General features: G+C 38.5%; 1 protein-coding gene across 10 annotated transcripts in view; it reads left to right on the top strand.

The window, feature by feature from the left end:
- Positions 1 to 22,302, top strand: part of LOC121505034 (multiple PDZ domain protein) — a 70,199-nt gene that overhangs the window by 2,903 nt on the left and 44,994 nt on the right. For all 10 annotated transcript variants that reach the window (XM_041780162.1, XM_041780158.1, XM_041780157.1 and 7 more), the window contains exons 2-14: positions 801 to 876; positions 5,199 to 5,365; positions 10,522 to 10,683; positions 10,985 to 11,124; positions 11,269 to 11,482; positions 12,740 to 12,862; positions 13,154 to 13,354; positions 13,860 to 13,962; positions 16,004 to 16,092; positions 16,612 to 16,846; positions 21,414 to 21,500; positions 21,752 to 21,831; positions 21,935 to 22,081. In XM_041780162.1, the coding sequence (XP_041636096.1) occupies positions 861 to 876; positions 5,199 to 5,365; positions 10,522 to 10,683; positions 10,985 to 11,124; positions 11,269 to 11,482; positions 12,740 to 12,862; positions 13,154 to 13,354; positions 13,860 to 13,962; positions 16,004 to 16,092; positions 16,612 to 16,846; positions 21,414 to 21,500; positions 21,752 to 21,831; positions 21,935 to 22,081 (1,764 nt within the window). In that variant the 5' untranslated portion in view covers positions 801 to 860. The remainder of the gene's footprint in view (positions 1 to 800; positions 877 to 5,198; positions 5,366 to 10,521; positions 10,684 to 10,984; positions 11,125 to 11,268; positions 11,483 to 12,739; positions 12,863 to 13,153; positions 13,355 to 13,859; positions 13,963 to 16,003; positions 16,093 to 16,611; positions 16,847 to 21,413; positions 21,501 to 21,751; positions 21,832 to 21,934; positions 22,082 to 22,302) is intronic.

The raw sequence follows: 22,302 nt of genomic DNA, 5'->3' as shown, positions 1-22,302 counted from the left end.
AGTCCATGGTCGAGTGGAAGAAAGTTCTTTGGTCTGGGGAGCCCGAAATGGTGCTTTATGTTACCAGTCAAGACACTGTGTTTGGAGGACACCAAACACTGCCCATCATCACCACGAACACACCATCCCCACTGTGAAGCATGGTGGTTTTAATAAGATAATAGCTAAATCTTGTTAAATATGCACTATTTTTGTAATTAAACCACTTTAACACTTGTTTTTTGGGACCTGAGATTACACCAGTTTTGTAGAGTGGTCCAAATACATGGATGTATTGATGAGTTATCGTGGATCATGAGAAAATTACCTAAAAATGTATAATTAATTCCTAGAATATTGCTTTAGGAAGAAACATAGGCTCTCATTTAGCTCCTGCTGTAGATGTGTCATGCACATAGCAAGGAATACACAAAGCCAAGTCCTAGAAATGTAAATTACAAGGTGTTAATCCAGCAATAAAGGCATTCATGGAATGTAAGGCGACTAAAAATCTGCAATAGACTCGCTGCACTGAAAACTCAGTAAATAGCCTGCAGTCCTTCAGCTCACTGGTTCCTCTGTGATGTTATTGTGAAGTATTCTTAAGAGATAAATATGGCCCTGACTGAAAGGAAATAAATCCATTTTCCCTTTCATGTTGACCTTTCCATTGGAGTGTTTAAGAAATTGAGTTCAGAGGAGAAGAAGGCTTTGGAGCTTTTACTTCCTGTTTGTGAAGAGTGCCTTGTGAAAGTTAAAAAGATGCCTGAATTGGACCTTAAGATGATTGATCTGAAAAAGATGATGTGCTGTTTTTTCAGGTCGTGAAGAAGAAAAGAAATGTTTATGGTGACAAATCACATCTAACTGGAATTGGAGAAATGATAGAAACAATGGGTAAGTCATATTTTATAATTATTTTAGTTTTTAGACATCTCATCAGCCACTAGGTTTTATTTACATTAACAACTAATTTGTGATGTGCTTTCACAATAAATTGCTGAATTTTTAGGCATGAAATGCAAATGAAATCAAAAGTTTTCTTTATTACTATCATAGGAGATAAGCAATTCAAGCAGTTGTTGCCAGGAATTTTTTGGAAATTTCAGCATCGTAAATGATTGGAAAAATAAACAATATTTATAAAAAAAATAGATTAGACCACTGAGTTCATTTTGATTTGCAACTCCAATTGAGTTGGTATGTTTTAAATAGTTTTTAATCACCTGTCCAGGATAGAATAGTTTTGAAATATTTTAACCAGAGCTATCAGCTATTTATTGGTTGTACCCGTTGTACCGTCCTTCTTTTCATAATTTTACAGGCCAGGTTTGCTTCCCTCAAACACTAAATACTTAGGTTGACTTAGATTAATTGCTACTTTGATAGCCTTGGCAAAACATGAAATAAAGCCTCTACACATAAATAGGCCGGGGTGTTTTTTTTTTTTTTTTTTTTAGAGTTTTTAATCTTCATTTCTTAAATTAGCATGTTCTGCAGCAGGGTTTGGTCCAGTCATTTGGGAGTCCGTCTTTGCTGGCTCTGCATCTGCGTTTGGCTCCAGCTTAGAATGTTTCTCAACCAGTGGAAGAAGCCCTGGATTCAGTTCAAGGCGTGTGTACTGCCAATGTTGCCATATCTGACAATGTTGCCACATACTTGATTGTTTGTTTGTCCCCATAGAGCTTTATTTGTCCAACTGTCAAGCACAGAGCCAGACTGGGGCTGCCAGCTTCTTTTCTTTAATGCCACAAGCTGTGGTCACTCTAAGACTGGCAATGTTGACCATGTACTCATCAACAGAAACGTGACAATGGGGGGAATGGGGATGTGATACAAGAGGCTTGGTAGAATCACAACTGAGGCATGTTTTAAGAAAACTAAGACTGTGATAAATGGTTTCTGCCTTTCTGACAGTTAGAATAGTGTCAAGTTATCCTGTGCACTTGAGCCAAAAATGGGGTTTGGAAGAAAAAAATATTTCTGATTATCAGGGAAAAATTCTTAAGAGAAGGGTTTTTTTGTCTGGATTTTGCATCGCTTTTTTGTAAAGAAATTACAAAGTGAATGAACTGAAGGCTGTTTTCTTGGGATGACTGAGAACTTGATTGACGAATACTAAATATGAGGTAGCAATATCAACAAAAGTTTTGACAGCGACCTGTAGCAGCTGCAGAGGTAAAAATTACCCACATATGTAATAAACATCAAATGTAACACAAATCTGCAGCTTTTAGTGAAATAATCCCACAAATGTAATGAATATCCCTCCAAAATAATAGCAGTTGCCTACTGCAAACATAGTGACGATTACATTTGCAGGAAGGTAAAAATCACTGTATCTTAAGATTGTATTAACTTCCCATAAATGTGATGTGAACATGGAAAATGAAAGCTGTGGCCATTGTTTGTTGCAGCCTTTTACACCTGCCAGTGGGTTTACGTGAGCATAAACTTAAGTCACATCCAAAAACTTTCAAAAACTTAGTCATGGCAAGTTTTTGTTTGCCGTGAAACAGGGAGTAGTTTTTCCAGAGTCTTAAAACACTGGTAGAGCCATGAATTTTAGCAGAGTGGATTGAAATGAGTCAGAACAGTGCTCTGAGGAATACAAATATTCATAGAGCCATGAATCTTGGCACAGAATTTTTCATTGAGAAAAGAAGAGGGTTGAGATCAGTTTTGGAAAATTCTGCAAAATCCAAGGAGTTCTTGAACCTAGCCGTCAGACACTCAGAGGGCATTTTTCTGATCCAATTACAAGTCATTTTACAGCTCATGGAGAGATGAGGAAAACATCACTTTTTTTTTGCACATGAACACTACTCACAGGCCTAGGCTGGCAATCCCTATGAAAGCAAGTTACCATGTCTTAAACCTATAGGCTACAAACTTCCTGAGACTAACAAATGTTTGAGTGGACAGGAATTTGAAATTTTTCTAAAGAAATAGAACTGGCTCAGTGAGCAGTGTTTCTGTAAATCATTTAAAATTTCCTCAAGCACTGTTTTGGCACATTTTAATAAGGTTTATGGCTCTACTAGTGTTTAAAGACTCTGAAAAAACTACTCCCTGTTTCATGGTGAAACAAGAAAATTGCCAAGACCAGGTTTATTGATGTGACTTGAGTTCAAGCTTACTTGGACCCACTGGCAGTTGTACAAAAGGCTGCAACAAACAACAGCCATAAATATTAAGTTTTTTATGTTCATATTACAATGTGGGAAATGATTACAATTTTTAAAAGCCAGAGATTTTTACCTTACATACAAACATAAATCCTGGCAAATGTCATCGTTTTTACATTTGTAGGAATTTTGTTATTACATTTGCATTAGGCAACTGCTATCACAACTGTGGGAAATTTATGGAGTTATTACGTTAAAAAATTGCATTTGTGGGCAGTTAATATTTTTGCATGCCCAACAACCACAGTCTTCTTAGCCATGATGCTGCAGACAGTGTGTTTACATGCAGTTGGAAAAAGTGAAATTATTGTTTTAATCTGACAAAAATCAGACGAGTAAAATGCAAGTAAACACCTTAGCCTGGCTTAAAAAAAGTTTGACTTAAGGCGCTGTCAGATAAGATGATGTTTTTGGCTGTGGTCACTGTGTCAGGTCAGGTGATCCTAGAGCTATAAAATTGAGCTGTGACTTGAGCAACAAACATGTAGAACCCATACAATCATTATGACTAATTTAATGAAAGAGGACAGCCTGGGCTAGACAATACCTGGAAAACAATGTAAACAAGCATGTATTTACTTACTATTTCATACTGTATTTGTCTTTACAAACATAATAGCTTGATGCCAATGCTTACAGCACTTAGCAGTTTAGCTGCTGAACTGCACCACCTTCATTCTTTTTGCATGTTCAACATGCTCTGTGCTCTCAGCGTTAAACTTCTTTTATGTGATGGAAAAAAGCATATCCCAAGGTTGTGAGGTGTCCCAGACTTATCCGTCATTGTTGATCGCTTTGATGCGCTACATGGGATGAAGTGACAGATTTTCAGGGACTGACTGGTTCTCAAATCCTACAACTGTCTGAGTGGGCTATAATCATCTTAAAACATGTAGTCTGACCTTGGCTTTACACGCCTAGATAATGTGATTAGGGATCAATTTACTCTTGCATCTATACACCTCAGTAGGATCCCAGCTTGAGCAGGCGTTCTTAGCATGATCCACAGTATCTGCACTGGGCTTTACCCTGCAGTTGTACATGATAAAGGAATTTTTAAATCACCCTATTACTATTTGTTGTATAAGAGGAGGTATTTCAATAAGTTAATTATACATATGGAACATATGGAAAAAAATCAGTTGATAACAATTGTTCTTTGCTCGTCAAGTAATATTTGTAAAACTTGTTCCATGCCAGACTTTCTCCTGGAATCACTGTGGTGGGACTCCTCATTTTGCACACTAAGCCGAGGGCAATGACAATGAAACAACCACCTGCATGGGAGCAAGAAAAAAATCACCTCATGCTCCAGAGTTGCCGGCTTGTTTACAACCTTTGTTCGAACAACAAAGCTCCTAAGTGCAAACAGTGCCCTGGACCTTGTGCACGCCCTATTAGGTGTTAGTCACACTTGGTGAGCTTTGGAAATTGCTTCATTTCTGTCTCGATGACGTCGAGCTGGCCCATCTGCTCTAACAAGCCACTCTGGAGTTGCTCGGCTGTGGGGCTTATGCAGGGTCCAGCAAGCAAACCATCGAGGGCCGGCTTCGTTTTATCTCAGCCTCCTGATACCCATTCTTTGCTGCTGTGCAGCCCACCATTGACCCTGTAAGCTGAAGGAAGCATATGCTATTCTGCAAACAAGAAGCGTGCTGAGAATTAAGTTTTTCTTTCGACTGGTGTGTGATTTCTGATAGTATGTGACTTTGATATAGTAAGGTCTGCTGCACCCTAAGCCTACAGGTCTCTCTATTCTTCTTTATACTTAATTTACATGCCATTGTTAAACATTCAGACCAAGGCACAAGACAAGTTGCTGTAGCATATAGTATATATTAAAATCAAATTGTATTATTAAAATGTAAAACTGTGGCCATGTCCAAACACAATTCTCTGTACCTTTATCTCTACCGCCCATGTGCTGATAAAGCCTCTGTCCTCATCACCTCTCTCCTCCTCTATCTCTCCCTGCACCTCACTCCTTCTCCCCGGCCGGCCCCTGTCACTGAAATATGCGACGGCTTGCAGATACACAGCGTGCCTTGCAGGCGGTGGAGCGTCTCCAGGCCAAACTGAAGGAGCGGGGGGAGGTGCCCACTGAAGAGAAGCTCAACCTGCTCAAATCTGTGCTCCAGAGCCCCCTCTTCCACCAGATCCTGGCTCTGCAGAAGTCTGTGCAGCATCTCAGAGACCAGGTAAACTGACTGTTTTATTTTTGAAAAGTGAAGTAGATTTAATTTGACCATTAACAATACAGTACTCAGTACAGAAAGCTTAAATAGGCCTGCAACTCTGTGAACTTGTTAACTATGAATAACATAGCTCATTATAATGAGCGATGCTGGGATCACATCAGAGTCTAAAGAAAAAATGCTAGGTCATAAAGAGGGCACAGTTCATTTAGAGGTCTTCACTACTTACTTTATGAGTATAAAGTGCTAAAATGACTGATGGGAGCATCAAACTTTGTAAGAACAGATGTACTATAAACACTAGTATTTATGTTTAATGAGAAATTCAAGCTCACTGGTGTACTCTCATGATCATTAAGTTGTTGAAGGGGGTGTTGTTATGATTAAGCCTTTACACAAATGAACTAAACTTCTGACAATTCTCCAAAATTCTATCAGCATGTAGGAACACAAATGGAGGGATTTTTCATCTGTATTTTATCAGGAAATTTTCAAGTCAGCCCCCACATCAAATTTCCACAAGAAGTCAGGGTGAGCTGATATGTGAACGCAGCATCAGAATAATTCATAGGGAGAGGATGAGGGTGATGACATTTATATCCTTCACCCACTTGCAACTAATCTGATCTTTGTGCATGTAATGAATCAGCTTCATTCTCTTAGCTGCTCACCAGCATGTTATTTTCCACTCATTTGATAATACTTTCTCCAAATAAAAAAAAATCGAAATACAAAAAATATTAGTTTAAGGCAGTGGTTGCCAACCTGGGGTCCGAGCACCCTTAAGGGGGCACAGGACCTATCTGCTCTGGTGTTGTCAAAATTAGATTTAGACAGATTTTTTTATCATGTTTGAAACATAATGTACAACAGTGTATTAGGGCTACCCTAAAAGATTAAAAAATAAGAGGAGCCATGAATTTTTGGGCAAAAAGTGAAGATTTTTTAGGGGAAAAAATTAGATTTTTTTGAGATTATGAAGTCTTTGTTTACAAGGAAACAAACTCAGAATTGCACAGTTTAAAAAGGTTGTAAATTTACATTAAACGTCTTAGATTTTGACATCAAAATGTATATAATTTCAGGTTTTTAAAATCATAAAATAAAATCAGTGTTATGTCAAAGGTTTTCCAGGAACCAAACCAAAAACATAGGTTGGATTTTCAACTTTTAAAACTAAAAAACTCAAAGTTTTGGTTGATGTATACTATGACTTTTAAAGTTAAAATTTCAAAATTTTCCTTGTAATTAATGACTTTTTAAGTTTGATCTGTTTTAAGATTTTTTATTTAGATTAACAGATCCTCTTTATTATTTTTTTATGATGATGGTTTATTCATACATAGATTTTTCCCAAGAACAGGTGTCTGTAGGCCTGTTAGGTTTGGATTTTGTCAATGAAAACAGTAAGAAAGGATGTGTACTTTTCTCAAGTGGGCCCTATGGGTGCTTAGCTTTTCTGAGACGTGAGTAAGGGGGCCCTTAGGAAAATAGTTTGGGAACCACTGGTATAAGGGCAAAAATTATCATAGCATCATTCTACATATCTGTTGCTTCAGCTACCTCTCCTTGGAAACATTGTAATCATTATACTTTGACTCCTACTGCAATGTCTTTACACCAGGTCTAGCAACATGGCTACTATGACAGTGATTCTCGAGTTTAAAAATGGGTAGAAATAATTTTACCTTGCAAAGCAGATGGATTGTCCAGATTCCATGTTTGTCATCAACCAGATCCATCTGGGAAAGCTTTAGTCTGTAACGTTTGTGCCAGGTCAGAAAGTGGAGGGACCAGTCCGTGTCATTTAAGGAGAAGAAGCTGGTAGCTACAGGTTGGGTGTAGTCGTGCTGCAAGCCTGTGATCAATGGGTGCTAAGGCAATTAGCTTAGATAGCTGTGGTTTTATCAGAGCTGGACAGTGTTTCTTTAATAAAAGAAGAGCAAAGCGCCAAACTGAAAGGTTTTCTTGGCAGAAAAGATGTTTTGTGTTCTCCTAACCAGCTTTGGCATGATTTTGAATCACCACTGATATTTTAATGATGATGGCTGCCTGTTGAGCTCATGTTATGAAGTAATTACATAATTATGTACGCAATTAATGTGATTACGTTTGTCCAATCCTCCTCTGAGAATTTTTTCAAAGGTTCTGCCCTTGTCAAACCGACTGTTGGATGTGAAACATATTCCATGCAATAAATACATGAAACTGCCTGTTGTGCATGTCAGATTAACAATATTTCAGTTGTTTCAAAAATTGCATGAACATGCCCATATGTACAATAGAGGGCTCATAGTTTCTGCCATCTTAGAATACATCTGCAGTCTGTGGCTATCAATGTCTGATCGACAATATAAGTCAGTCTGAAAACAGATGCCAACTTCTCAGTAATTCTAAGCCAAGACTTTCTGTTCTGTTCACTGCAGTGTTAACAGTCCAACTTTGGAAGCTGCAACCATGGATTCAGATATCGAAATTTGCTCTTACAACTATGTCTGTGGTGTAAACGCTGTCATTTCTTGGTCCATAAAGCCTCTGAATAAGAGCTTGTTCATCTGTAAAGTTATATAGAAGTTTGACTCTGGCTTCAGTCAGCAGTGAGAGACGAAAAAGGATTCCAGTTTTCGCTTAACAGGTTTCAATTTTCCAAAATAACAGCATCATGATTCTGTTAAAAGTATAAATTTGAGTTTCTTTAGGTCTGTCCTCAAGGAGATAAACCAACGTTTAATATGCTCAAGATCTGAGCCATCATTTCTTCCTGGGAGTCAGGAAATCTGGATGCTGTTTGGCTTTCTCTACATAGAGGAAGAAAATTTGTCACTCAAGCTGAAATTTATTATGTATAACAGATATTGAGCTGTGCAGGTGGCAGCATGGATGTCTTCACAACACAGCTTTTTCTCTGTAAACAGGACAAATATTTATTTACATTTCTACTTTTTTAAGTAGAATCTGTAAATATAGATGACAGTTTTTTCAAATTATAAAAAATGTGCATCATTTTCACAAATATATACTATTCAGTTATTGTAATATTAATATTAGAGGTATTTATTGCAAAAGTTCCATGTTGATGTTTCACTACCAAACTGCAGTGGAGCACAAAGATGGAATTTAGCACTGAAAAAGGCTGTGCCCTTGGGATGATGCCCATTTAATTACACTAATTCAGCACATTGAAGACCCATAACTGGTTTGGCTGAACTTTTGAATGCATTATAGCACAGAGAGTAGACTGTGGAATCACATTAGGAAAGAAGCTCTCAACAGCTGGTAGGGAGAAGAGCAACAACTGCAGCAACCAGTAATGGGTTTGATGAGCATATGGGCATGGTTATTACTGTTTAAGAATAGAAAACAGAACATAATCCTCAAGAAAATGAAGCTCCTAACCTCAGTAAGGTTACAGTATTTTCCATACTCCCAGGATTGCCTCTGGCTTTATCTCTGCGTCCCTGCTGACCCACCACTGATTCAGTTTTTGGCTCATGTCAAGACACAAACCCTCCCCCCTTTCAATCCCCATCCCCAGTAGTGTTTCTGCCATGGCAAAATTGCAGTCAAGGTTCACACAAGCCAGATATAATATGGGAACATGAGCAGAGATAGTTGGTCCAAGTCAGGGACTTCTTTTACAGGCTGAGTCTGTCCATTGAGAATTGAACATTTAAGTGGAAGGAAAGAGCTCTTAAGTCACAGTGGAGAGGGGGCCGGGGTAAGCGTTTGAGAAATAGAGAAGAAAATATGTGAGCTATGCAGAGGGAGGCAGGGATGCTAGAGCTTTTTTACCCCCTTGTGGAATTTAGATTATAAAAGCCTGCTGGCATTTTTGTGTGCTGGAGATTTAGCTTATTTCTAAAGAGGTACATTCCTGCAGATATGCATGTGGTTTTTTTTTAGTTAGGCAAATTTATCAAACAGTCTCCCCATAGATCTCAATACAGATTTATTCTATGGTAAAGGGATGCATTTCAGGAGTGGTGTGATGTTTCAATAGAGCATCAAAACCCTTCTGCACTAGTTTGGCCCCCTTCAACAGAACAAATTTAAAAAGAGGGAGTGTGCTGGGTTTTGTTTTCAGACCAGAGCCAGACACATTAACACAGACACACACTGTCCGTCATTCTGGCTCTGCTAGTTAGGCCTTGCTCAGCCTGCGTCGCTATGGCGACAAGGCCCCACTCCTCCAATGAGAAAGAGGCCGCTGTGTGAAGTGGGGCAGAAACAATTTCTTAAATGTGCAAGAACCAAACTGGAACTTTAATCCTCTTAGCCAGGCCCCAGCTAACAAAGCTCATGCATGAGGACAGCAACTTAGCAGCATGCTACGCTAACTTAGTCTAGCCCATAGGGTTTTTGTTTGCAGTGTGCTGCCCTAATGTGTTCTGTCTAAGGGAGTTTTGTTCTTAGGATTAATGTGGCACTACATTTAAAGGAGGCTTACTTTACAGGACATGTACCAGACGCTCTGAAAGTTGTGCAGTTGACTTCAGCATGTAAATACACAAGTGCACAAGGACAGCTTTAGCTTGGCAGCACCATATGCCAAATGGAGTGTTTATGATATTATTGCAGTGCATAACGTCCGTCCTTTTGAATGCAATTCAGATGGTCATAAACATAATGCCCTTTGGCTAATGAAACTGGAAAACACTGTTTTATGTAGTTGTAGCTTTCATGTAATTCATCTGTCACACAAGTAAAGTCATCGCACTAATTAAAACCCAAGCTTATTAAGGCATCCAGATGGCCAGTGAAGCTTTTCCCTCCACCATGATGGAAATATTGTATTTGGAGTCGAGTCATTGTTGGAACATCAGCTATGAGTCATTATATCCTGAAGGATTAGGCTGCCATGGATCCAGCTAATCGTGCTGGGATAACTAACTCTCTGGCATCCCAGTGGCTTCAGACAACCACACTTCAGGCTTCTGGTGTCTGAAATTAAATTTGCTCATTTTAAACAGAAGAGCAAGGAATAAATCATGTGGTTTTGTTCCAACTTTTAATTGTAATTGGTTGGATTAATGCCACAATTTGTGGCCTTCTGTAGAGGCCACAAACAGGCAACATTAATATAGATATTTAGGTAAATATGCCATGAAAAAATCACTTGTTTTCAACATCAATCTCTACATGTTACTTTATTTTTCCAGGGAAGCGTGCCAGCATTACGTGGGAGTGAACTTACTGATCACATCGCAGCAGTCAAGCCCAATGGGGGCCATGTTTCCTACTCAGATACTCCAGCTGTTGGACTCATCAATGGCAAAACAGCATACGAGGAGTTTGATTGTGTTATTCAAACTATGGCACAGGTACAGACCTCTGTAAAGCAACAGCAATCACTCTGATGTTTCATATTGCTTTCAAGGACATTCTGCTTATTTGATACTGAATTATTTACTGTTATATAATTTTAGAGCAGGTAGCTCACCTTAGACAAGTTTTATTTTCATCCAAACAAATATCCAAGGATTTAAGATGAAAACTACAGGCTGCATGCTGAGTTCTTTTCTCTTGAGGAGCTCCAAATAGACTTCTAAAGGCTGCCTGAAGCTTTGAAGCTGTAGTGAATCAGTATGAGGCCAAATATTGTACTCTGTGTGTTTGATCTAGGGCCGCTACGTCACACATGTGGACCTGCAGAAGCCAGTGTCAGGAGGTCTGGGCTTCAGCGTGGTGGGTCTTAAGAGTGAGAATCGTGGTGAGCTCGGGATCTTTATTCAGGAAATACAACCAGGAAGTGTAGCACACTGGTATGTACCTATCAACATCTTTTAAATAGTCACGAGGACATAAACAGGCCTTAAGATGTTTTAAAATGTTAGTGATAAATCTCAAAGGCTTTGAAACCATCTATAATGCCATGTCAATCTGTCTCCCTGCTCTTTCCTTTACAGTGATGGGAAACTCAAAGAGGCAGACCAGATCTTAGCCATCAATGGGCAGCCCCTGGATCAGACAGTGACTCACCAGCAGGCTATAGGCATCCTGCAGAGCGCTTCAGAGAGGGTGCAGCTCGTGGTGGCAAGAGGACCTATACCTCAGCTCGCCAGCCCTGCAGTGTCCCGCACGCCTTCTGCTGCTAGTACACTCTCTGCGAACTCCAGTGCGGTATGCATACTTTATATTCCAACACTTACACCATTACTGACCTAGTATTTAAACCCACATAATAAACGACGCAACCGAGACGCCCAACGACCACGACCCGACAAGACTAGTCATCTAGTTTGACACCCTGACATGACGCCTACCAGCAGGAGAGCCTCTTTGTATCATTATTTAGCAGAGTGACAGTAAAGTCCCTGTAAAGTGAAAAAAAAATCTGTATTTTAGGTTTTTTTGTATGACAGGCCATGTGTTATAAATGACCAGTTAAAATTTCAGTCATGAAAAACATCTCAAATTTTATGAAATTAAGCTTTATAATCATGAAAAATGAGGCAGTAAATTCTGTTTGAGCGTGTGGGTGTGTCAGTTAAATGAGCTGAAGCCACACCCACTCACAAGACATACGATCCTCTCAAATTTTGAAAACACTTCTGATCAGAGTACAGCTGCCTGGCTCTGTTCCAGAGCAGAGGGACAGAAGGTGGAGATTAAATTTACTGTTTTCTGGTACAAATCTCACTGTTATGATGCAACACAACATGTAGTTGGATGTTAACTGTCAACGAAGACAGTGACATCAGCTAACAACAGACTTACCAAGATGAACTGCCCCATCATTTTATGTCAGTGAAGGGTTAGGTGGGCGGGGAATAAACAAGATTTTTGTTGCGTAGTCTGACATGGTGCAGTCGTGAACAATCAAGTAAATCGTGTAGTCTGAGCCAGCCTTAATACACTAGTAGAAAGTGCTTAGACACACAATGTCATCACTGCAAGTGGGTGCAGTCGCCTTGTCACACGCTTTATGTGACCTAATGTAACTAAAAATGAATCCCCATTCATTGTGTATTGCATGGCCGCTTCACTGCCTAGAACATGCTTCAGACATAATGATGCATTTGAAGGAAACAGGAAGTATATTGTTGGTGATACCGTTATTGTTAAGTGCTGCTTTAAATGAAATTTGTACAACTGTCGGTACAGCTGAATAGAAAATGCACATACTACAGCCTATATACCGGGGTGTCCAGATTTTACAGTAATTGCTCTAATCCATAGACATAACTGACCAAAGAATAGATGTTTTTTCTTGGAAAAAAGTACAATTTGCCACAACTGCAGATCAAATTGATCATTTTTATGCCAGGATGATACTTTACCATATATGTATGTGTTATGGAGGTTAAAGAATTCTATGACTACAAAGTTTAAAAAAACAAGACAAATGTCATTTATCTATTTCTTTTCTTTTCCTAGTGGCAGCATGTGGAGACAATTGAGCTTGTCAATGATGGCACTGGTCTGGGTTTCGGTATTGTGGGAGGAAAAACAACAGGTGTTATTGTCAAAACTATCCTTCCTGGTGGGATTGCGGATCAGGTGATTAAAGAATTGTATTTTGAATTTATTGTGGAAAGGGCTTTTCACGGTTTAAAAGTTGTCCATTTGGTGATTACCATAAAAATGGACTTTTGTGAATATGTTTCACTCATTTAGAGAATCTTTTAAGTGTTCTGATTAAATGAGGATTAGTTGATTCTAACCTAGCAAACACAGAATTAACCTTTAAGTTTTCTTTTGTTTGGGATTCACTGTCATTATGTTGGTGATATTTTACTGAGGCTAAGCCAGAAAGTGTTTTTGTTTTTCTATTTGTTTATTTTATGTCAGGATGGTCGCTTGCGCAGCGGGGACCACATCCTGAGAATCGGAGACACCGACCTGCATGGCATGGGCAGCGAGCAGGTGGCTCAGGTCCTCAGGCAGTGTGGCAACAGGGTGAAGCTGGTGGTCACCAGGGGTCCTGTTGAAGAGACTCCCTCTGTCTCTGCAGTCATGCCCGTAGTGCTCCCCACTGTCACTGAACAACAGGTGAGAAGAGCTGTGCCACTTCAAACCAAAAATAGTAAAGCTCTGTAACAAAACATCCAAATGAAAATTGATTATGACAAACGGAGTCAAACAGTTATATCAAAAACATTTCAGGCCTGAAGTTCAGCTTATTCATCTCCAGTTTTATTCTGTCTTATGCCTGACAGAATGAATCAATAAAAATAAAAAAGTGTTGAAGCTTGCATCACTTGTGACTCACTTTGGAGAGCAGATATTGCTTTCCTGTCTCAGAAACAGCGATTTCATGGCTATTTTCAACACTCAGTCCTATTTAAGTAAGAATGAATTTCTGTGACTCACTTTTTAAATGACAAATATTTTTTCTTATGCACACTGAGTTTTTTATGGCTGAAAAGTTCAAAGCGGTATTATCAAAGCTGAAAAGGTTGTTTTTATGACCTTGTCGTACAATTGAATGACTGATAAATCAGCCATAACTTTCATATGGTAATCAGTCTGTGAACATTTTGTGCAATTTTTACAGGGATATGAGGAAGAGGAGGCTGAGGCATTTGATGTCAGCCTTACAAAGAACACACAGGGACTGGGGATCACTATCGCTGGCTACGTTGGAGATAAAAATTCAGGTAAAAAAAATCACAAATTGCATGTTAGGAAAAGTACATTTCAATGAAAGTATCCTGTTCCACAAATAAACATTAAAGCTGCTATAAAACATTTCATCTGGCCTTTAACACTGGACCAATACTTTAATAAGAAAGAGATTGCATATAGTGATAAACCACTACCCTGTGTCTGCATCTTTCATCTTATTGTTATGCTTTTTAGGTCCTGCAAATCCAGCTGTCATTCGCTCTTATCAAAGTTGCTGTTACTTTTTCCAAGAAAAAGAAAAGCCATGATAAAACCACTATTCTATCTTACCAGCAGAGCTTGATGAATGGACAAAACCAAGCTGCTGAAGACACACAAGTCTTAACAGAGATTAAACAGGATCAAAAATACTTCATTTAAACAGGTGGACTTCAGTCAAACGTCCATGTAGGATGTGGATGATCGCTGACACTATCGGGCCCTCATATGAGGATAGTAATGTTTCAACTGAAGAGAATGTCTTAAAAGGAATATGTGTTGTGATACCACAGAAAGACTTACATCATTATTAATTCATTGAATAGACAGGTCACTAAAGTTTGCTGTGATAACTTAAAAACTGTATTTTTTAAGGTGAGGATACAGTATGAGCACTGGGTTCAATATATTTTTGATTAAACCTGCATTAAAAAAATGCCTTTTTTACACTTATTAATCACAACTAGTGCTGTCGAAAAAATCTGGATTCATTTCAATTAATAAATCTGAGAAAGATAATGCAATTTAAAAAATTTATGCAGATTAATAAAGTAAAGTACTTTTATTCGTATCTTATATGATTTTATCCACTATAAAGATCAACAGAAATTGTGATTGATTAATAAGTGGGCAATCTGACTGCAGTCTTTCCTCCTCCTGTGTCTGTCTGCCTCTACCAAGATATGCAAATGTGCTGTCTAATCTGTTAAACGTATATCTGTCGCATTTCTAAGGCTTAACGTTAAAAGTTCCAATGCCATATGAGGCCCAGCATTTTAGATCATCACTGATATCCTCCTACAACCTTGCATGTTCATAAGAAGACAGTCTTTCCTACAAAAAATCTCTGCTAGGAAGTTTTTTTTTTTTTTTTTTTTTTTTTTAATATCGTTGTCGGAACATCCATCTAAGTTTAAGTCAATCATAGGGAGAATTTGCTGTCTGGATATTTAAGGGAATCTGTTTAAAATTTTTCAAGTAATTTCATGGTAATTTAGGGGATATGTTTTTATATTTTGGGGACTTCCATTAGAAGTTCTGACAAAATGTTCTTTGTTTTTTTGGTGAGGCATTTTCATCAGAATTTGGGAAAGTTGTTTGGATAAATTCCTTTGGAAATTTTTTGGCCTTAAAAGTAAATTTGGGAATTTTATTTGTGATTTTTGGCTAATTTAAATGAGCATTTGGGGGTGGTGATCTTTAAAATTTTGAAGAATTTAAATGGAAATATCAGAAAAATGTGTTTGACTGTTTCCTGTCATTTTCTTGGAAATTGTATTTGTAAATTTTAGGGAAACTTTCTGAAATGTTTCTAGGAAGAATTTTCTATGAAATTTGGGGACTTTGCTGGAAAAGTTCCTTAAATTTACATAGAATTTTTCTGAGGATTTTTTTATTGGATTTTTGAGCTGTCATCAGAGTAACTTTGGGACAGTGACAGCTGGGATCAATTTGACCAGTGTGTGCACATCTTTCTGCTGAAAGCTGCCGATTTGTTGATTGGTGTAACCTTTGTTTTATGTCCTAATTAATGTCATATATGTGATACTTAATATGCTGCTGTCTTGGCCAGGACTCCCTTGTAAAAGAGATTTTTGTGTCTCAATGGGAAAAACATCCTGGTTAAATAAAGGTTAAATAAATTAAAAAAAAATCAGCTCCAAGCCCCTGCCACTGTGAACAGGACAAGTGCTATAGATAATGGATGGGTGTATGGCATCTCTGATGCTGTTCAGCTTTGATTTTTTTTCTATCATGACTCACGACTGGGATCCTTATGTCTTTAATATTTATTTCCTTGTTTTGATTCATTAGAGCCCTCTGGTATTTTTGTCAAGAGCATAACAAAAGACAGTGCTGTAGATCAAGACGGACGGATTCATGTCGGAGACCAGATAATAGCTGTAAGTACACCAAATTCTGGATTGATAGCTGCCTCTCTTTACTTTCATGATGAAATTAGATGAAGATTTTATACTATTTATTAAAGTGATCAGATTTGATCAGTAAGCCAATGGAGAGAAAATTATTAAGTGTAATAAGGTTAAAATTAATGTGTTTTTTTTTCTAATTTAAAATTAAAGCGGTATTTACACATTGAGCTTTTCGGTTTTTATTTATTACACAAGGACTTTCATATTAAGTCAGCGTTTTTCATGTTGTGCATCATTAGAAACATGCCTTCTAAAGTTGTGTTTTTCCCTGACTGAGAATGTAACATTTATTGTTTTTTTCACATTTTTTCTGCCTTGTTTGATCTAAATAAAGAAGGGGCTAGTTGAAATGTTGTAATCAAAGTACTAATGAACATTACACTTACAATTACTTTTATCAATCCTTGGGTTTAATCTCTGATAAAGAAGAATAAAGCACTTTTCTAGCCCTGTTTAACCCACTGAGTCACATATGACCGCCCCCTGCAGGTTGACGGTGTAAACATCCAGGGTTACACAAATCAACAGGCAGTGGAGGTGCTCAGGCACACGGGCCAGACAGTCCACCTTAAGCTGATCCGGCGGGGCTTCAAGCCTGAGGAGATCCCTCCTGCTGTGACCCCTGTGGTCACCATCCTGCCACCCTGTACCACCATCCCCACCACGGCCACCGTCATGAGGGAGCTGGAGCTGGAGAGAAAGAAAGCTGAGGATGCTGCTACAGGTAGGGAGGAGAGAGGGAGAGGGATTTAATGAGGATAGACAAAAACACAGTCTGCTGCTCATCATCCTGTCAAAAAAGGTGTCTTTTGATGTGTAAATTTTTCTGAGAAAGGAGTTTTCATTATGCAGTGATTGACTCACACCAACTTGGAATTTCTTGCACTTTTATCCACATAGTCAGAACCTAAAAGATGAATGTAGTTATTCTCAAATACAGCCTAAATTAATGTCATCATCATCGTCATCTTTTATTTACTGAATATGTTGCAGAATTTATTATAATTTATTTTATTTTTTGTAATTATTTTACACCAGTCTTGGTTATTAAAAAGTAAATCAATTCTCTTGTTAGTCATATCCTCCAAAGAGCAGCACTTTAATACGCCCACATCTTTCCTTCATGAGGCAGGAAAATGCACTGATAATTAATAATCTCTGACAAAGTCCAAGAGGACAACGCTGTTTTTCTGACATTAAAATCAAGTTTACCACTTAGTAATTCAAGTGCTACATTTTTCATCCATTATTATAGTACACTGACAGAATAATTTACTGGCTAGACAGACCCCTAGTCATTTTATCATAAATTTAAGTGTTGTTTTTCCCTCAAAAATGGTGGCATTGTCATCTCTGGGGTTTATCTTTTATAAATTTTACATGATTTTTTTTTCCATAAAATCTACCACTCTGTGTATGCTACCTTTCTCCCTTGGCTCTCTCATTTTATTTATTATCGCATCTCGTCTTGAAGCTTAAAAGGCTCAAAACAAGCACACATCTGCAGAGATTCTGAAAGTTCCCCTCATGTTATCTGAAGCAGTGGTTCCCATCTGGTTTTTCCCCAGGACCCCCTGCTGCCTCAGTGGAAAGTGTGACCCAGATTGCCAAAAATTTTCATCTACTCTAATTTGCTTAGTTAAAAATGGTGCAGTTTGGAAATTAGAAGGTAGAAACATATGAGTAGAAAGGACAAACACAAATATGTTTAAAAAGCACAGCGTTACAGAAGCCCTTGGAGGGCATTCATGCTCATTTTCAGACATGGATTGTCAATATCGCAGTGTTAGTTCAACTCTGTAAAGAGTCATCGATCTGTGGAGTTCCCCATCATGCCCTTGGGCAGAGTGTTTAGATTAGGGCTGTCAGTTTTTCAGAAAAAACACTTAAACGAATTTCCGACATAATATAATATTTGAAGATATTCCAACCCCCACCTCACCCCGTGCACCGTCCACCCTCACACACAGACACATCCTCATTTATTTTTTATCTCTCACTGAGCTACGCTCAACAGGCGCTCAACATAACAAAATAACAGTCCTAAAAGAATTTCAATGAAGCCAATTTCCCGTGTTCAGTATGACAAATTTTCAAACACCCTGATGGCGTCTTGAACAATCCTGGTTATTTCTACGGAGATTAAAAGCTAGAAAGACAAGTCTGTCAACATGATCGGAATCGAGTGCCTCTCCCATTATATTTAAAGTATTACCTGCAGATTAGAACACCCGCTCAGAGTGCACAGAGGTTCCTGGTATGCATGAATGTTTATGAGCCAGCTTGGAGAGCAGTAATACATCCTATCTCTCCACCAAAGCAGCCATTTGCTGTTGCCAGAGAGAGGCGTCTCCTTCATGTATGTTTGCATCTCCTGAATCGCACCACCCGTGTTTTTTGTTTTACCACTCACAGTGTAGAATACAAATTATTTCCACACAGTGCTTCTAGAGTGTTTTGGTGTTGTTGTTGTCTGCTAGATGCTCTGCTGTCAACGCCCTTAATCTTTGTAAAACTTACTTACTTCAACTGTCTTTCATTACTGAGGGGTCAAGAGGGCACACAATGGTCAAGTTACACTGAGAGCGCCCTCTGCTGGATCAAATGGCAAACCACTTCAGGAGTAATGGTGCACTGATTGTGTATTTTGACTTTTAATGGCTCATTACAGTTTGAATATGAACATTCACCCATGGGTCCAAATGAATGTTCAAATTTCAAATAAAAAGGGACAGCCCTAGTTTGGATGAGTTTTATGTATGTTTAGTTGTGTTTGGAGGTTGTCTACTGTACAGGGATCTCTGCTGTGGTTCTTTTGCTCGTGTTTCTGGTGGATCATTGTTGTTTTTTGATGTGAGACATATTTGCACCATGAGTGATGTTATCACCGAGTTAGCGACTTGAGGACGCATTGAGCATATCCTTCATCAGTATGTGTCGCCTTGCAATGAGGTCGACTCTCTGCTTTGTTCTGGTCAGAGGAGACCCAGATCAACACAGACTTTCAAGAGTTACTGCAACGCTGTGAAATTATAAAATATGTAACACTTTAAAAGTGTAGTTTAACTTTATGTAGTGTGGACCTATATAGGCATGTTTAAAGTGTTAAATTTAACTCTTTATGACTTTTATGACACTGTCAATATTGCTGTGTATTTTACCTAATTATAGCCGTGTGACTTTACCTGGTCCTGCTAATAAGAAAAGATTATATTATACTGCACAACTCCTCAGTAGCTACACAGTACTTAAAGGATACTTAAAATCAAATACTTTTTACTTTTACTTGAGTAGATTTATAGACCAGTACTTTTACTTAAAAGTGATTTTTACTCAGAGTAACTGTGCTTTTACTTGAGTACTATAGTCGTCTACTTTTTCCATACTAGCCAAACTAGTTTTCGTACTCGAGTTTCTGCCACACTTTTTTTACCAGATATGAAGAACTGGCATGCTGAGAAGATCACTGTGACCCATTTTGGGTCCTGACCCATCATTTGAAAACCATTGATCTCAAGCATTGAAAATATTCTGTAATAAAAGCATTCAATCCTGAACATAAGACAGGGCATTCCTCACAAATAAAGCCTGATTTAAACCTCTGTGTGAAATCTACGCCATAGCATGTGTCATAGATTTGTGGAGGCCTGAACCTTTTCAGAGTCCGACACAAGCCTCCTCAAAAATGTAGCAATCAGTGGACAAGGTGCAGACGACAAGGCCTGTGATATGTCCTCCGGGTAGTATTGGATGTTTACCTGTCTCTGATTAATGTTTGTCATGTAATAGTGTAAGACAGATTGCAAACAACAGGAGAACTAGTCCAGGAATGTCAAATTAACATAGCAATCACAGTTTATCTATGACTTCTGTAGTTCATTGTAATTAATAACCCTTTGCTTTACATTTTGAAATTCCATTATTTTGCCCTTAAAACAGTTTTTGTTTCATTGGATTTTTTACTGCGTAAACCCAGGGTAGTTAACTTCCTGTCTCTTAAATAAGGACATTTGGGCAGATCAAAGATCATGACATGAACTTAACCACTGCAAAGGGAACTTGTTATGGCGTGAAAAGGACACAAAGGAACAATAAAAAGGTTAATGCTTCAAAACATAAGGACCATATGACTTTTTGCTTGTCCACTGAGCTGTCTGAGTTTTTTTAAAGTGAAGTGAGACATTAAGAAGCAGTGGTCTGCCTATTTTAGATCACTGTTGGTATCCCAAAACTAATCAAATCTATCAGCTAGCACCCAAAGAATTAGACATGCATTTCTTCATCCACATCTCTCTCACCAGCCGAACAAGTGGGGTCTCAGATCTAAGTCCGTACTTCCCATCTTCTCCGATGTCTCCTTTATTTCCTTTTTAGTAACAACTGCAGTGTCATCAGCATTGATCAGCCACCTTTTTAACATCATATGCTTGATTCTAAGCATATGTATGTTAGGCTCAGAACTGAACAGGCCTCTATGGCGCTGACTCAGTGCAGAAGTATAAACTAAACTTAAAAAGAATATATGTTCCACTTGGTGTGTTTCAATTTTTTTTTCAATCATGTTGTTTCTAAGAGGAAAAAAAGGTAAATTTCTCATCTTCTCTTACCTGACAGGACCTCAAGGCTCAAGGCAAAAGTTGTCGATTGTGATGGATGGAGCTTGAAAGGGATTAGATTTGTCAGCAGGAAGTTGTAGCCCAAAAAATGCAGTAGTCAGTCTTTACAAGACAAAGGAGGCCAGTGTTTTCTTGGCTGCTGTGAAACCAACAATAACACAGGATATTGCACATTTCAGACTTTGAGATAACAACAGCACAGCAGCGAGTCTTTAAAGTAGATTGATGAAACCCACCTGTTACGAAGTTTGTGTATTTCATTTTTCACTTAGCAGTCTAGCTTGTGTTCGTTTTATGTTGGCACTTTGAAGGTGCTGATGGACAGAGCATGGGCAGTAAATTCATGGGTGACCTGTTAGGTGCCCTGTTGAACTCCAGAGACAAACAGTGGTGTGAAGTATCAAAAGCACCAGGTTCATTTAATAGATATTTGAAGTCCTTGTCTTTATGGATTACATCAACAAGGTTGTGTTTGATCTTTTGTGATGGAAAGGAAAAATAAATGCTCTGATCTTTAAGGGGTTTTATAGCCTGCCCTTTCAAATTAAAAGACATGCTTGTACATGTACTTATATTGGAGAGTAGATAACATTTTCCAGTGGCCTGTATTGTTATGTGCTTGTGCTGCTGCCTGCTTCTCTTTATATCTTACCGTCCATTGTGTGTTTTTTACAGTCACCACAGATGAAAGGGCGCTCCAGACAAAGAGTGACGGATCGGATGTCAGCCAAGCCACGGATCAGCTAACAGAAGACAAACATGGTAGGAGGCTGGAGCTCTCCTTTAAGTACACCAGCAGAGATACTGGGCACACATCTGACAGATAAGGCTTATTGTTGACAGGACCACACTGAGTCAGACTGGCCAAACACACTGTGAGGAAACACTGACATTGGGGGTGTGGGATAGTAGCTTCTCTTGTTGAAAGATTTAAGAGGATTTAGGCTATATTTTCACTTTGCAAAGAGTTCAGAAATTTACATTTTTGTGTTGTGTTTGTATTGTTTTTAAAGGGATTAAGCTAACAGCCTTTGAAGAAGATGAACTCATGAAAAAATGGCAAGAAATTCTGGGTCCAAGCAATGAAGTTGTTGTAAGTTTCCTTTTCAAAGTAAATTTCTTTTTCTCTTTACTTACCAGAGCTTTGTGAAAAATGTTTTTGAAAAAGGACTGACCTGAGTTTGTTTGTTGGACAGGTGGCCCAGGTGGAGAAATACAGCGAGAGCAGCGGCTTGGGCATCAGTCTGGAGGCCAATAGTGGGCACCATTACATTCGCTCTGTTCTGCCTGAGGGTCCTGTTGGTCGATGTGGCAAGCTGTTCAGTGGAGATGAGCTGCTAGAGGTATGTAGCACTTTAATTGAAAGAAAAATATAAAAACACAGTCCACAGCAACAATAGCTGTTCAAGCTGTAACATTAGCAGTATATAATCGTAGTGGCGGAGTGGTTTTCCAGTAAAACATTGGTTTAGTGGTGCAGCAGTAAGGTAAGTTATGTTTAACAAACTATTACTGCTTTTACTTTTAAGTGCTTAATGCACTAAGTTTTTATTTTCTGTCACAG

Source organism: Cheilinus undulatus, linkage group 22 (genome assembly GCF_018320785.1).
Source record: "Cheilinus undulatus linkage group 22, ASM1832078v1, whole genome shotgun sequence".
Lineage (NCBI taxonomy): Eukaryota > Metazoa > Chordata > Actinopteri > Labriformes > Labridae > Cheilinus > Cheilinus undulatus.
This window is presented reverse-complemented; position numbering and strand designations above follow the sequence as displayed.